The following is a 15,361-nucleotide window of genomic DNA, read 5'->3' on the forward strand; positions in this document are numbered from 1 at the left end:
TGAATGAGCGTTAACTTGTTCTAACAATACTTGTCAGGCGTATTCAGTGTCTGTGGAAGCAGATCTCTCTAGGGGCCCACTGTTGTGGGTTGAATGTTGACCACTAGATGCCAATGATCCACCTTGTGCTTGTTGCTGCTGCTGTTGTTGTTGTTGTGCTTGAGCATATGCCAAACTCTTCTGATAGCTAAACAATTGTCTCTCTAAGCTATAGTTTTCAGCTTGTAACGCAGCTATCTCACGTCGCATTTGTTGATTGTGTACCCGACAAACATCATCGTATTTGTGATAAGTTGCTTGAAATAATAGATGGCTTTCATTCCACTCAATGCGTACTCTCAATTGACCTTTGTCTGTTAGAAAAGGGCAATCATCGTCATTAACTTCATTCACGCCCAGACTTGTTTCCATAATAATACCCTCATCTGCAGCTTCTTGAGCATAATAACGACTAAATGGTGCACCGGGTAGCAAAATTGTTTCTGGATTAGACTCATCGCCTCGTATCAAGTAAGCTGACCAACTGATGTAACGGAGATGATTGCGGGGTACGTTGTGTATATCTTTGTAAACAAGATGCAGTCTTACTGTATCTGAGTGTAGATCAGCACGTATTGTCCAAGCTTGTTTATCTCGATCATAACACGGTGCCGCGGGAAGTTGAATAGATGGTCCTAGTGCTTGAACAGCTATTTCTGATATCGTTCTTGCTTCAATCATTTCCAGTGAAACACGGAGTGTGCCTTTATATGCAATATCTGACCAACGAACCCGAGGATGCCATCCATAACCACGACCTTCAGCATCAGATAGATCTTGAATTTGTCCAGATTCTATTTTTCTCTCACCTTCACCAAGTGTTACATTGTAACGAACTCGACAACGGTGATCAAAACCCGTCAATCTAACTAAATAAACACTAAGTCTAGTATCTGGACGTGTGTCGCTTTCTTTGTTACCCTGTGGATAAATAACTAAATTCCAGTCAAATCCACCAAATGTAAAGTATCCTGTTTCCAATTTATTCGACTTTGGTTGTCCTGCTGTAAATACTCCTGTTGGCATTCGCACCTCTGCTGTGAATATTGTCCTCACATTTGCCATTGACAATTCCAATTGAAATTCGCCGTTTGGGTCAGCGAAATTCCTACTATACAAGTCTGACACGGGAATGTAGTTTCTATTACCTTGCGCTGGTGCGTCATACGTAAACTTGACTCTCTTTCCAGAAAAACCCTCGTTCACCGAAAAATGTTCACGGTTCAATAGTGTGAATGTGAAGTCAACATACACACGAAGCCCTGGTGCTGCTCCTCTCCATACTAGGTACACTCCAAGAACCTGTATCGAAAGATTAATTTTAGATTACCTTCTTTTTTTATATTCTGTTGACGTGCAATATTGAGAAAAAAATTTTTTTTACTTTTTTTTTTTATTTCCACATAATATTTTCTATAAAAACAATTGCCATATTATTATTAAAGCTTATATTAAAATAATTTATTATAAAATTCATAATAATTTTCGAAAAATATTTCTTTTGTTAGCTTGATATTATTTTTTATAAAAACTCATTTATTTCTCAATATATTATTTCATTTAATAGTTTTAGTAAATTAAGTGAAATTACTCCATTTTAGTCAGACATTTTTAAATTGAAAGAAATTCATTTTTATCGACGTGAGATTCTTTAAAAATTCAATTATTAATAAATAAATAAAAAAAATGAAAAAGGAATAAAATAGTTTATTGTAATGGTATTTGAATTTAAATAATAAATATTTTCCCACGATCTGAGTGAAGATGAGTTAGAGTTGATAAATCTTATTCACGCTTAATAAATGGTGTGGTTTAATGTAGCAAAATGAATCTACTATTAATAGGTAATAATGAGGTAAACGAATACCAATTATAGTGACCTAGTCTCTATTAATGGCTATTGAAAAATTAAGTAGGAATGCCCTCATTAGCGATCCTATCTCAATTATCGGTTATGGAATTACATATTGAGGGTCAGTAATATGTAGATCACAGCATTGTTCATTCACTGAATGATACTAAGATATTATATGATAAGATACTTCAAATAATGACATACTTGTAAGACTTTTTATCAGCTCATAAGTTGGGAAAAAAATTATTTCTAATAATTATTAAAAATTATAAATACAAATACAAGCAAATTACTGTATAAATAATTTCACCGCAATTGATTTTATTACTAATTTAATACTAATATCTAATAGGAAATACGTGTGCATTAAATTGACAGGTTTATTATACCGGCGTTGAGATTAATTTGATGCATGTGATAATATTGGAATAATTATTTCAAAAAAAAATATACATTATTATCATAAGCTCATAAGTATAAGTACATCGGTAAAAAGAAATTTTATGTGATGTTGTTAGTGAAAAACGAGTTAAGTACATAATTCAGGTAGAAAAGTAGAAAATGTTACCATTAATATTTTCAGGATTTCACACATGTTTATCTTTTATCGAGTTCAACAAGTTTATTTATCTATAAATAGTTAATTCTTTTTCGTTATGAGAGACATAAAAATATTCAATTTATACATCAAAAGTATCATTAATTAAGAAAGGATTAAATATATGATTAGTTATTACACCTATTAAAGTAAAAAATTTATCGTCTATTGATACATTTAATTAACAAGATAAAAAACAACGTGGCGTACGCTTTTCTTTTTCTATCATGAACAATATATTTGAAATTCAATAATAAATAACTCAATTGTCAGTGATATATTCTATTAAAAGCGCGAAAATGGATTTCTAAAAATATCAAGTTGAAAACAAAAGTTAATAAAAATAGATTTTGGTCTAGGAGTTAACCAAGATAATAAATTGTAAAAATAATTTTTCTTTCTTCATATTTATATCATACAGAAACAAATGATCTAATAGTAATATCATCAATGTAATAAAGATCCAGTTATGAAATATAATTTGTAATAACCATTTCATTTTTTAAAGTTCTACAAATTAAGACATGATTCAATCTTATATTATTATTTCTACTTTATCTTATTGATAAATAAACTAAAAAGTAGTTAAATCAAAAATAGATACATCAAATAAAAATATATTCAGAGTTTGTTTTAAAGTTTTTCTTTATGTCTAGATCTTTGATCCGTAATCTTGAAACTTTTGAGAGCTTAAATTTATCAACAATCAATAATAGGGTAAAGTTATCTAACGTCAGCTTTTATAGTAAAATCCTGCTAAACTTGTGTGCTTGCATCAATGATTTAAATGAAACATCAACTAAAGTTTGAGTTTTTGAGGCTGATATTTATTCGAAAAAAAAAAAAAATATCAGACTGCTGAATATATCCACTTCACAGTCTACAATACATTCAATCTTTTCTTCTCATAACAATTTTATCTTTGGAAAAACAAAGAAACTTTTTGTTATTTATTCTCAAAGAGACTACAAATATCTATGGAATAAATTACCTCTCTTTATTGTAATATATTTTTCATGTAGGTTTTTCGAACTGATATTGCTACCTCATGTCTTGTTTAACAAATCGTGACAATACATGTTTTGCTCCACTAATTTTTATCTTTTAAATTCTACATTAAATAGAACATTGGAAGATATAGGCTACAATTAACACGCTTGAACACATGTTTCAACAGTTATGTACTGTCAAGTAGTTACTATTGTTATTCTTTATTTTTATTTGTTTGTAAAAAAAACATTAATTAAAGTTTGAGTGACAGTCGTTTAGATACAAGAAAAATTTTTTATTTGAGGAAGAAATTTTTTTATTAAACCTTTTTGTTTTAAAAACAGATTCTAATAAAGAAAAAATAATTAAAAGATTTTTTTTTAATTTTTTACTTGATTAACAATAAAAAATTAAATATAATAAAAATAGATATTCTTTTGAAATTTTTCGAGTAATACTTTTTTCTTTAATATTTCAAACTCTTTACAATCATAACAAATATAAAAACCATTTACACTTACTTCATACGATCTAGAGGGCATTCCTATTCAGTTTTTAAGCTTTCAACCACTTTTCATTTATTTATTTATTTTTTTCTTTTTTGTATTCTTCGTATTGATAAAATCCCTTTATGTGAGTGGGTATTAAAAAATGTACTCCAGTAAGTTAAAACCTTATATGATGAAGGTTAAGAGAAAAAAAAACCTCTATAAATTATAATAATAATGAAAAAAAAGACAAGAGTTAATATAATGATCATTATTTTTATTGGAAATAAATGAAGAAAATAATTGTAATAGTTGTTATCAAGATTCTTTGGTTTTAAAATAAAAGTCAAGTGATTTGATATTAATTTTATTTCATTTAATTTCTAATGAATAAAATGCGAAAAATAATAAAACAAAATGAAAGATTTTATTAGCAAAATTATCAAAAACTTGAATGATATTTGTTTAATAACTTTTTTTTAATCAAATGACAAATTTAGTTAGAGTATAAGAATCAATGATCCTTCTCGAATGTCACTATAGTTATAATGAATGCGCAAACTTTAGTTGTCATTTTATAAAAAATGAAAAAAAAATTTCATGTTCTTTAAGAGACTTTTTTATAATGGAATCTTTTTCTCAGTAGATAAAATAATTCAACTTTCACTCATAAAAGTTTATCTGAAATTTCTTTATTCTCTAGCTTTAAACATAAATTTATTAAAAATTAATAATTAAAAAATTTATTCAATATCATCGATAATTTATAAATGCATTCTATTGATCAAATAGTTTTATATAATTAAATATATAATCACTTAAAGAGTATTTATCGATTTTTCTAAATACTACCTGAAGTGGTGAATTACTTTTGTCTTTTAGATTATGATTATTATATTGTGTATTAATTAATAATTCCATAATTATTAAATTCAACATAATTATACCTAATTGATTAATAAATTAAATACAGAAGCTTAATTGATTAAATTTTAAAAAGCTCATTTTTATGGAGAAACTAACATCAAGTAAACATCTTTATTGAAAATATTTTATAAAAATTAATTATACCACTATCCTTATATATTTACAAGCACATATATATTGGAGTAAAATTTACGTTGTAAATATCTTTTAAATAATAATCCTCTTATGAAAAGTAAATGAATAATAGTGTTCTAGGTTTAATTTTATATTGAATGGATATATCGATCCATAGAAAGCCGAGTTTCCTAAGCAATACAGAGAGAAATTTTACATAAAGTGAGTGTGTATGTTTCTTTTTACATTTTTAATTAATTTAAAATAAAATTGAAGAGAAATTACTTTTTTACTTAATGAAATAGTTTGAACTTTTAATATTATTAATATATTGTTTTTTGATTTAATGCTATTTTAACTTTACAATACTGTGTTTGTAATTATCAAATTATTATTTTAAGATAAATTTTTTTATGATATCATACAATTTTTAAATTAATAGAAGAGGATATAGTTAAATGAAATAACTTATTTTAAAGTAAATGATCTCTAAGATTGTTTTGTATTTAGTTTATTCATTACTCTACAATTATTTATATAATGCATATCTGAAAATTTAAATTATTACCGTCGTGAACTCTGTTAAACTTTCAAGGTTCATTTATAAATCTTCTTAAAAGCATCTTAAGCTTTCCCAACGCTCTTCTTACTCAATTCTATGATTCAATACTTTGAAGCTCTTTTAATATTTTATTTTTATATTAAATTATTATATTAAACTAACTTATGAAAAATATCAATACAAAATTACGATTAAAAATATTGATAAAATGATGACTTTAATATGACAAAAAAATTGAATCAATGAGTCATAAAATATTTAATAAAATTGCAAAAATGCAAACTTAAGTGAAACAATTAAATCGGTAATATTTCATGGTCATTGATTTGTCATTGTTTGGAAACAGTAAATTTGATGTGGAAAACAATAATGCACTATTATCATTATTATACAATGGATATTCACTGTTTCGATTTCAGGCAGTAGGTTAGAGGCTTTTAGGGTCAGTCTTTATTGGCTTGGCATAATATAATTTCCCTACACTACTCTAACCCGAACATTTATAAACGGAGGAAGGTGATAAAATTACACAAACGGTTTAAAAGGGAAATTTTTTTTTACCACTTTTATCCCATTTGTTAAAACCCTAATACTTATTATATGCTGGCACTGCTCATTTTTTATTAGGTTAAGAGAAATTTAAATAATTTAAAAAATTCCCACATCAACAGATGGTCTAGTGAATTTGATAAAAGACAAGTCAAGTATGCTCATATATTAATATGATATATGAATTTAAATTATTAGGAATAATAGTTGATAAAATCGATTAGATGTGATGATCTAATAAATTGAAATATTTATTCATCGAATCAGTAAAATGGACTGATTTGATAATTGATATTTAAATCAATGTGACGTGTTTCAAGCTTTTAAATCTATCGAAAAATAAAATAACGGTATTTTATGCGGTAAATAATCGTTAACAAAACTCGAATACGATAAAAGTGACATAAAAATTTGTGTTGTTCTATAAAATTTTCAAGAGGATTACGTCATTTGGTGATGGCTCGTTGACAGCATACTTTTTTAAAAATTGTCAGAAGGTAAAAAAGAACATTTGAACTGTCAAATTTATTTATCATGCAAAGTTACAGGAATTTTCTAGAAACTTGACATATTATCACTTGTCATTTCTTCATGCATATTCGCATATTCGAGGATCAGTCAGCAAAAAATTAACTAAATTTTATATTATCTCTGTCGGTTAATTTCTAGGTTAAACTGTACAAAATAATATTTTATCTTGTAGTTAAGTGAATTAGTCAAATTTTGATGGATTAAATTTCAGTGTGAATTTACGGTAAAACACGCTTTCTGAGATTAGCTATTACCACTATCAAGTGTATGCACAAGAGTCCATTTTAATGAATGATTAATCATTAAAGATAAGAGCATTTATTTTATCATACTTGAATAAATTAATCTTCATCAAATTTATTTAAAATCCTTTCCTAAATTGTGACAAGAGAAGCATAATGAATCTTAATAACTGTTACGAGAATCTACGTCTCTATTGGTTAAAAATAATTCTTTAATTATTAAAAAAGTTTGTAATTAATAATTTTTTCTACACTGGCCATTCAAAAAAATTTTGTATTTGTTTCGATTCTTTTTTTTTTTTTTATTTGTGTTTTTAAATTGTGTTAAAAAAATTCAACTAAAATGATGATAGTACTGATGACCTTGTTCTTCATCATAATAAATGAAATATCTTTATTACATACCTTGTCACCTCGTGAAAAGGCCACAGCCCATTTTTGAAAACCGCAAACAAGCTCTTTGCTGGTTACATCTCTTTCAGGATCACGCACCACACTTCTGGTGACGACAAAGGAAAAGACCCGCGTGCCACCGCGATCTGGTAGCTGCGCGAATCTATATAAGAGAGCCATCACCGCATCACGAGATATCCACTTTTATTTTTGTTTATTCTTCTTCTATTCTCATTTAATTGTCATTCACTTGCTTCTTTTTAATATTATTCAATATTAATTCTCCTTCGCTTCAATTTATCCACCGTGTCGTCACCTGAAAACAGTCATAAACATTCATCATCATCATTCATGTTATAACATAAAATCAATTTTAAATAAATCAACAGCTATTATTTCATTTTGTATATTAAAATAATCTAAGAGAGTAAGAAATAGTGTTATTGTATATATTCGATATGTAATTAAAAACGAGATGATTAATTACTCAGAGGATTAATGGAGATGGCATTAATACTAAATATAAACGTAAAAAATAAAATTGGAGGAGAAATTAAAAGTGGACACGCAATGAATTTTTAAATAAATTAATTAAATTTAAAAGACTTTTTTTATTAATTAATGGTACGAAATTAATTATTTTTTCTTTTTTTCATTAAAAATTTTTAACAAAAAAAAAAATGAATATTGTGTTCTATGTAATATAAAACATGAAATACTTTATTGTTGAAAGTTAATTTTTTCTTTAAATTTTTGGTACAATAATGAACAGTAAGACAGAACAATGCCTTCAGGCGAATCGATTATTTTATCTCTTTTTGAGAGAAATTTTTAAAGAAAAAAACACAGGTACTTTTCTGAGCTCTTAAATGAACTTTTTTTACTGAGCTAAGCAGCTATTTCACACCTTCTTATTTTTTTTCTCTTTGTTTAGAATAAACTATTCTTTGTCTTTACATTCATTTGTAATGTTGGAATATATATGTATATATATTTTTATTCAAGTAAATGCTGTATTCTTGAAATGATTAAAGCTTTCAAGTATCACTCTTGAGTAAATTGCATATCAATGATTAATGAATCTTGGTTAATATAGGGAAATCTCGTTTAAGCTGACTATGAATGTAAATGCAATTCTGTTAGCCGGCATTGACATAGCTATTAATTGTTTGGAAGTAAAGAGGAAATAAGAGCTTTGCTATAAATTGCTATTTCACATTCAGATTTTCATTATACATTTATTTTTGTGAAAATGTTTAAAAATTCGTGAGATAGGTTATTTTTTTCCCCTAGTGAGTTGTGATAAGACTCGTGAAGAATAATTTAGCCAATTTTTAGTCAAACAGACTTATTTTTTCTCCAGTTTTTTTCCAGAATTTCAAAGAAATAAGAATCGAAAATCAGATAAATTACTATGATTAGATTATGATAGAGTATGTACATGATTTTTAAAGAATTCACGACAAAAATTTTCTACTTTTGTTTTAGAATTAAATAATCTTCTTCTATAAATAATATTTCTTTTTTATAGGATGCACAGTACAATATGTATAAAAATTCACAAAGCATATTCTGATTTTTTATTTATCATCTTACAAGAGTAGAATTTCTTATTTATGATAGATATATGTTTTACTGTCGTATGCATTTATGATGGCATGATTAATCTGTCAAAATCATAAAATTCAAATTGATCAACATGACACTATGATTTTATGATTACATTTTATATGAATAAATTTTTATGAATTTTTACTTTTTTATTCATTTATAGAATACTATAAATATTTTACTTTGGATTGAGTTTATAACAAAAAAAAAAATTTTTTTTACGCTTTGTTTATTTCAGCAAGGTGACTAGACATTGAATCATTCGATATTCTGTAGAAAATCCATTTCTCTTCAAATAATTAGAGGTCAAACAAACTTTTAATATTGATCAACTAACTGTATATGTTTTATAAATTATAAATGCAAATTTTATTATCTTTGGTTGGATTTTTTTTTTATTTCGTTAATAACATAGCCAATACTTTATTAATTGCACTTTTAAACTCTCAAGTTTTTTTAAAAACTAATTCAGCAATAATTCGTCTTATTAATTTTATTAGTTATTAAAAGTTTATTAAATAAACATTTTATTAAAAATTTAAATTATTTTTATTTCCAAAGTTAAATTCGATAATAATAAATTTACAAAGTTTTATCATTCTTGGAATGTTATTAATTAGATCAATAAAAAAAAATTTCATGTCTGACCAAAATAAAAAATTTCTACTTTCAAAATATTTATCACAAATAAAAAGGCAAAGAATCAATAAATCAATCTATTGAATCGGAATAGAATGTTTTTAGGTATTTTTTAAATTTACAACAATATCTATAAATCAAAAATAAATATTTCCTAAATAAAAAAATAAATCCCTGATGCATTAAAATTATTTATTTATCGAATTCAAAACTGTAACAACTCGATAAAATTTATTATTTGTCGCAATCAATGTATCATATCTCTGTGTAACAATCACCAGAAATTCTTTATTTCTCTCCAAAACCACATATAATATTCACACACATACATACCGGGAATTAGAACTATTATTTATGTTTCATCAAGCCTAAAGTAGAACTATAAAATTATCCCACTGAAATTTTCAAAATAACCATAAATGTGGTTACATCTACTCCTCCCCCCCCCCTATTTAATATATCATTTAACATCCACCATAAACATAAATCCGATTAATTTATTATTAAACAAAAAAATTAAATTATTCAAGTTTATATATAAAAAAATCAATCTGTTATTCTGCCGAAACAATTTATACCATTTTTATTATCACTAGATCACGTTATTTCGATCGAATACTTTTACTGTTAGATAACTTATCGTGTTTCGTATATTCTATAGATGTATAGCTGGTATCGTACATATAATGTGTACAAACTTGATCTTCAGTTACCTATGTCAACATGTGACATGCTAACAATCAATCTGTTTCGCGGTCGAAGACGAAACGAGCTTCTATTAAAAGGATGACGTTACATATACATGTATATTACACACAAACAAACTTGTACATTTATCATACGAGTTTATATTATAGTTGTCACCATTCGACAAGTTTACATTGACTAATGACAGACGTTATGCCTTAATGTTGCAAAAACCTTGTCGTAAATACGAAAATAATAAACTAGAATGATTATACTTAAAACATGGTGTTTGAATAAGACTACAATCATTGACGATGTTTACATATAAGCTAATATACCTGACAAATGTATTTTTTACACGTGGGCTTGTATATTATGAATGCAAAATACTCAAGCAATAAAAGCCCATTTATTATTAAAAGTCAACGTACTGGCATTCAGTGTAATAACACATTGGAATAACTTGAAGGTCAAAATACTTTAACAACTCAAGTTTTAAAGTACAAAATTTTCTATTTTTTACATATATATGTGATGCAATAATCATATATATATATATATATATATTAAAAATCCGTTAGTCTCCATGCTTGTACAGGCTTCAAGACCAGGTGAGTATTGATCGGCAGCTAGTTGTGCAGGCGAACTCGGCCCTCGATCTAGGTTCTTCCCTGGGACGAAATAATCTCAATCTCAAAAGCCACTCATACGGTCGACGTGAAGATGTACATAACCCAAGAGAACAAGAAAATGGATAGAGAGAAGAAAAATAATGCAAGATTTAAAGAAAAACGAGAAAACATGTTGAAGGATACATATGAGATAGAGAAATGTTTTATTATTCCCAACTGTTGCATAAACTTATTTCTTTCATTTATCAGTATGTGTGTATAATATTATTTTTCCTTACGTCTAAAATGACCACATTGAATTCACAGTGATGCTTATGGCAAAATAATATTGGATTGTCTTCAGAATATAAATACACACTGGTATCTATTATCCCTATATGGCATGTGTTATATACCATGTACACAAATATACAATTAATTATTATTTATCTTTATTTATTTATCTACGTGATCGTCTTCATAAATCAAAGAAATTGCGAAACGTGATACACGCTTGTGCTTGTTATTTCCACAGTAATAAATGTCATTTTTGACAAAACCTATAGATACATCAATCGATGATGGATATTAATACTGATGATGACCTAATAAAATGGAGCAACAGGCAATACAATGTCTTGATTGAGACCGAATCAACAGAATAGACGTTTCAGCGCGCGCACATATATTACTCACGATCTAGAGGAGTGTGTAAAAGAGAGAAAACCCATTACTCAATTAACGAAAAAATTATGCTTTAATTGCAATCATGAAGAACTACAATGTGATTAATGAAATTGTTGAAAAAAAAAAGAGGAAAAAAAAATTGAATCATCAATTTTTTGTTTTTCGTCGGATACAAAATATTGAAAAGTTATTTTTCTCGATATCAAACACGCAATAGTGTAATAAAAAGTTGGGGAAAAAAAAACATTCATGTTTGACGAACGATGGAAAGAAAATATTTCCATCGATTAACAGACGTTTAGGTTTGAATGTTATAAATATTGAGTAAATTCAATTTATTATATATAACAAATTTATATGACGAAATAAAAATTACTTACTAAAATATTCAAAGACCGATCAGATTGAAATAATATTAGGCTTTGCATTGGATAATATTAATTAATGTAACATTTGTTTCTTTTATTATATGATGGAAATCAATCATTGTCTTTAATCTTGAATTGAAAAAAAATTAAAGATATATTTTATCAATCTCTGTTTAATATAACAGTTGAGCAACTATAAGGACATTTTATTTGACATTTTTTTATTTCCTTTTTATCTACACGATTAATCTTACTCTATTCAAAGCCTTCACAGTCGATATAAACTATTTTCTTTGATATTAAAGTCGAATAAATACGCACAGGATTTTATTTAGGATTCGACTGAAATTGCGTGTGAATAAGGTGACTGGCATTTTTATATAAAGGTCGTTAAGGATGGTATATTATGTATCCATCTATGTTTTTTTAAATCACGATACATTTTTCATTCTACAGATATTCTTCAATAACCGGATGACAGTATGATTATTTCCCCATTTTTCCTTTTTTTCTCATGATCTTCAGCTTCCGACCTAGTTACCTGGGAAGGTCCATTTCTCGACTAAAAGGTGGGCGACGAGGTACTGCATACTAGAGAATAAAAGTGTTAACTGTAGCGAAAGATTATCTTCAAAGTCTACTTCTCACTTTATAATCAAGAATCATTATCTCTATATTTATATTTCAAAATTTAACATTTATTTTTATTTTGACTCCATAATGTACTCTTCCTTTCCAATGGAAAAATTCAAACAAATTCTTTACTATAAATATAATTTATTTTTATTACTTGCCATATAACAATAGCTGCAAATTAGGAAAAAAAAAATGATAAATTCGCGTCCTTTGAATTTAATAAGCATAAAAATGAGATGGAATTTTTTTTCATATCAACAAATTGGTAACCGATATTCAAGAATAATATATTCAATTATGCAGATTCTTTGAATTGTTTTTTTTTGTTTTTGTGATGTCATAAAACTATAGGAAGGAATAATAAATTTAGTAGAATAATAAAAAACGATGGCTGGAGCTAGGGTATTGTATCTATATCATCTGCGGAATGTTATACATCCAACCAAGCGGTTCAAGGCACATTGATGGCCTGACCTCCACCAAGATTATACATATAGTTGCATAGTAGTTATGTAGTTATGTTGTAGATGTAAAATTTTTCAAATTTCCCAAGTATGATATTTCAAGTCTTGTATGATATAGCTTACTCATTCAGTGGTATCTTATATGACATACAAAACAATGTGGAAAGTCTAATACGAATGAGAAATACATTTTTAGATGTTAACATATCGATAAAATGTGCATCCTATAGTTGAAATACATTTTATAAATCCTACTTTTATAGTTACAAAATATTGTATAACTTTTTTGATTACTTTATGCAAAAAGTGTGTAATATTTTTCCAATGTTTGCTGTAGACACAAAGTCATTATTGAAATGAATGATTATAAATTTGGATTAATCGTATGCACATATACAATAGACATGTAAATATAAACGTACATAAATATTATATAGACTATATTTAAATAATACCACCTGGACTAAATACATATATAGTGTATTCTTTTAGTTTGACTTGGGTAAACTTGATGCTTTATTTTTTTTTTTGAATATTTTTAATTCATACTACTCCAACCACCCGATTGTTGGATTCTGCTAAATTCAATTCCCGACTGTGCATACATTAAGTATCATCACTCAAAGTATGACTTAATCTAAATATCTTCAACTATTTGAATTTTTGAGCTTGTTTTTTTTTTCTTCAGTTAAAGTGTATATTTTCTGACATAGGCTGATTATGGTCGATACAATAATAGCAAACTAAACTATTAACATTCGAAATATGGCTCAATAAATTTGACTAATGATACTGAAATTTTTTAATACTAACAATAAATTTATATTCATCACTTTTTTTCATATCCATAAAAATCGAAATTCATCGGAAATTTTAGCCAACTTTTTATACTGTTATTGTTATTTTGACAGTGATGTTAATTGATTGCCAATTGTCGAAATAATTGTTTTGCTTTTCTTTTATTTCCTTTTCGACAAATAATAAATAATTAATACATTTTCGAATTAAAAGAATTACTATCATTTTGAAGATACAAATTGATGATGTATCAAATTTTTTTGCGTAAATAAATAAGAGTAGTGATTTAATTAAAAAGTTAATTTATAAATGAGAAAACCTATTGTGAAAACTGTCACAATAGAATAATTAATATATATATACATATAGTACATTTTATAATACAAAAGAAATGTGTTCCAATAGGGACAATTACGTACCTGTTACTCTTGGCGATGACTATTTTCCGTCGTCTGTTTTATTTAATTTATTTATGATTTTTATTCAACTGCAACATGTAAAATTGCTGTTGGCTCAATTTTCTAACAAGATCAAATAAAAGACTGATCACAGCACGTACTTATTCGCGCGCATTTGTTTTATTAAAATCCACAAAGAGACATGCTAATATAGAAATGATTGATAATGACAATGTGAGTAAAATTTATAGAATATTTAAAAAATATATTAATATAATTATATATTTATGTATATAATTAATTATTATTTAAATACTATTGATTGTTTGATTTTCATTTGTTGGCGGTCAATGACCGAATGACCGTACAACGAGATTCATAGTCAGTCAGTACACTAATATGTGCACTAAATGTTTTATTACTGATAAACTAAACGTGAGCGTACGCATCATATCACGACGCCGCTCTAACGGCGTTTCATCGCTCGACCCGGGCTTGCGTCGTCTTTCCACCCTGCCACATTATCCTGTTCAACGTTATATCAGCGCAAGCGTAATGATAGTATTTTATCACATATAACAAATATAACAATAATAACAATAAATGTACCTGACAAACAGTAATAATTGAGGTATATATAATTCATAACTAATCTTTCTATTTAATCATGTTTTATTCGTGAATAAAATTCGCATTTTCACCCATTTATTTTTACTATTTTTTAGACAATTATTTCCTTAACTTATCATTCACTTATACCTCTTTTATTCTATTATAAATCCACTCTGAATCTGATAATATTTTATCGCACTTCTATTCCTTTGACCAACATCAAAAGTATTATTGTCACAAGAGTTTTTTTTTTGTCATTATTATACTGGAAAATGTAATATCAGATATTGTTGATTGTTGCTTTTTCATTTTAGTTTTTTGTTTCATCGGGCTTTGAATTCATCCATCAACAATCGATTGGTACTTACACAAATACATCGAAATCAACCGGAAAATGAGTGAATAGTGTATTGACATCTTCAGCGGTTTCGCAATTTCCACCTTGTAATTTGGATAGAAATTGAATATCCTCTTTGTACAAAAAAAAAACCCCTTTGTACTTACTACCGTTGTTAGTATTTTATGCTCTCGTTAAAGCCTGCGGGTATATAAAGTACAAGAG

At 26.8% G+C, this 15,361-nt stretch overlaps 1 protein-coding gene across 1 annotated transcript; it reads right to left on the reverse strand.

The window, feature by feature from the left end:
• Window positions 1-15: 15 nt before the first annotated feature.
• On the reverse strand, window positions 16-14,642 carry LOC118068878 (uncharacterized). The gene is made up of 3 exons (XM_035086603.1): window positions 14,209-14,642; window positions 7,301-7,604; window positions 16-1,341 (listed from the first exon to the last, which is right to left on the reverse strand). Exons 2-3 carry the CDS (start codon window positions 7,466-7,468, stop codon window positions 34-36), a joined length of 1,476 nt encoding a protein of 491 aa, XP_034942494.1. The 5' UTR covers window positions 7,469-7,604; window positions 14,209-14,642; the 3' UTR covers window positions 16-33.
• Window positions 14,643-15,361: the final 719 nt, after the last annotated feature.

Source organism: Chelonus insularis, unplaced genomic scaffold (genome assembly GCF_013357705.1).
Source record: "Chelonus insularis isolate UGA/USDA-ARS -01 unplaced genomic scaffold, ASM1335770v1 contig_403_pilon, whole genome shotgun sequence".
NCBI lineage: Eukaryota > Metazoa > Arthropoda > Insecta > Hymenoptera > Braconidae > Chelonus > Chelonus insularis.

Bases quoted from the DNA above. Each gene is read 5' to 3' on its own strand.
- LOC118068878 (XM_035086603.1), bottom strand. From the start codon at position 7,468: ATGGCTCTCTTATATAGATTCGCGCAGCTACCAGATCGCGGTGGCACG. The intron at 1,342-7,300 runs GTATGTAATAAA...CTTTCGATACAG, and splicing joins CCTTTTCACGAGGTGACAAG to GTTCTTGGAGTGTACCTAGT.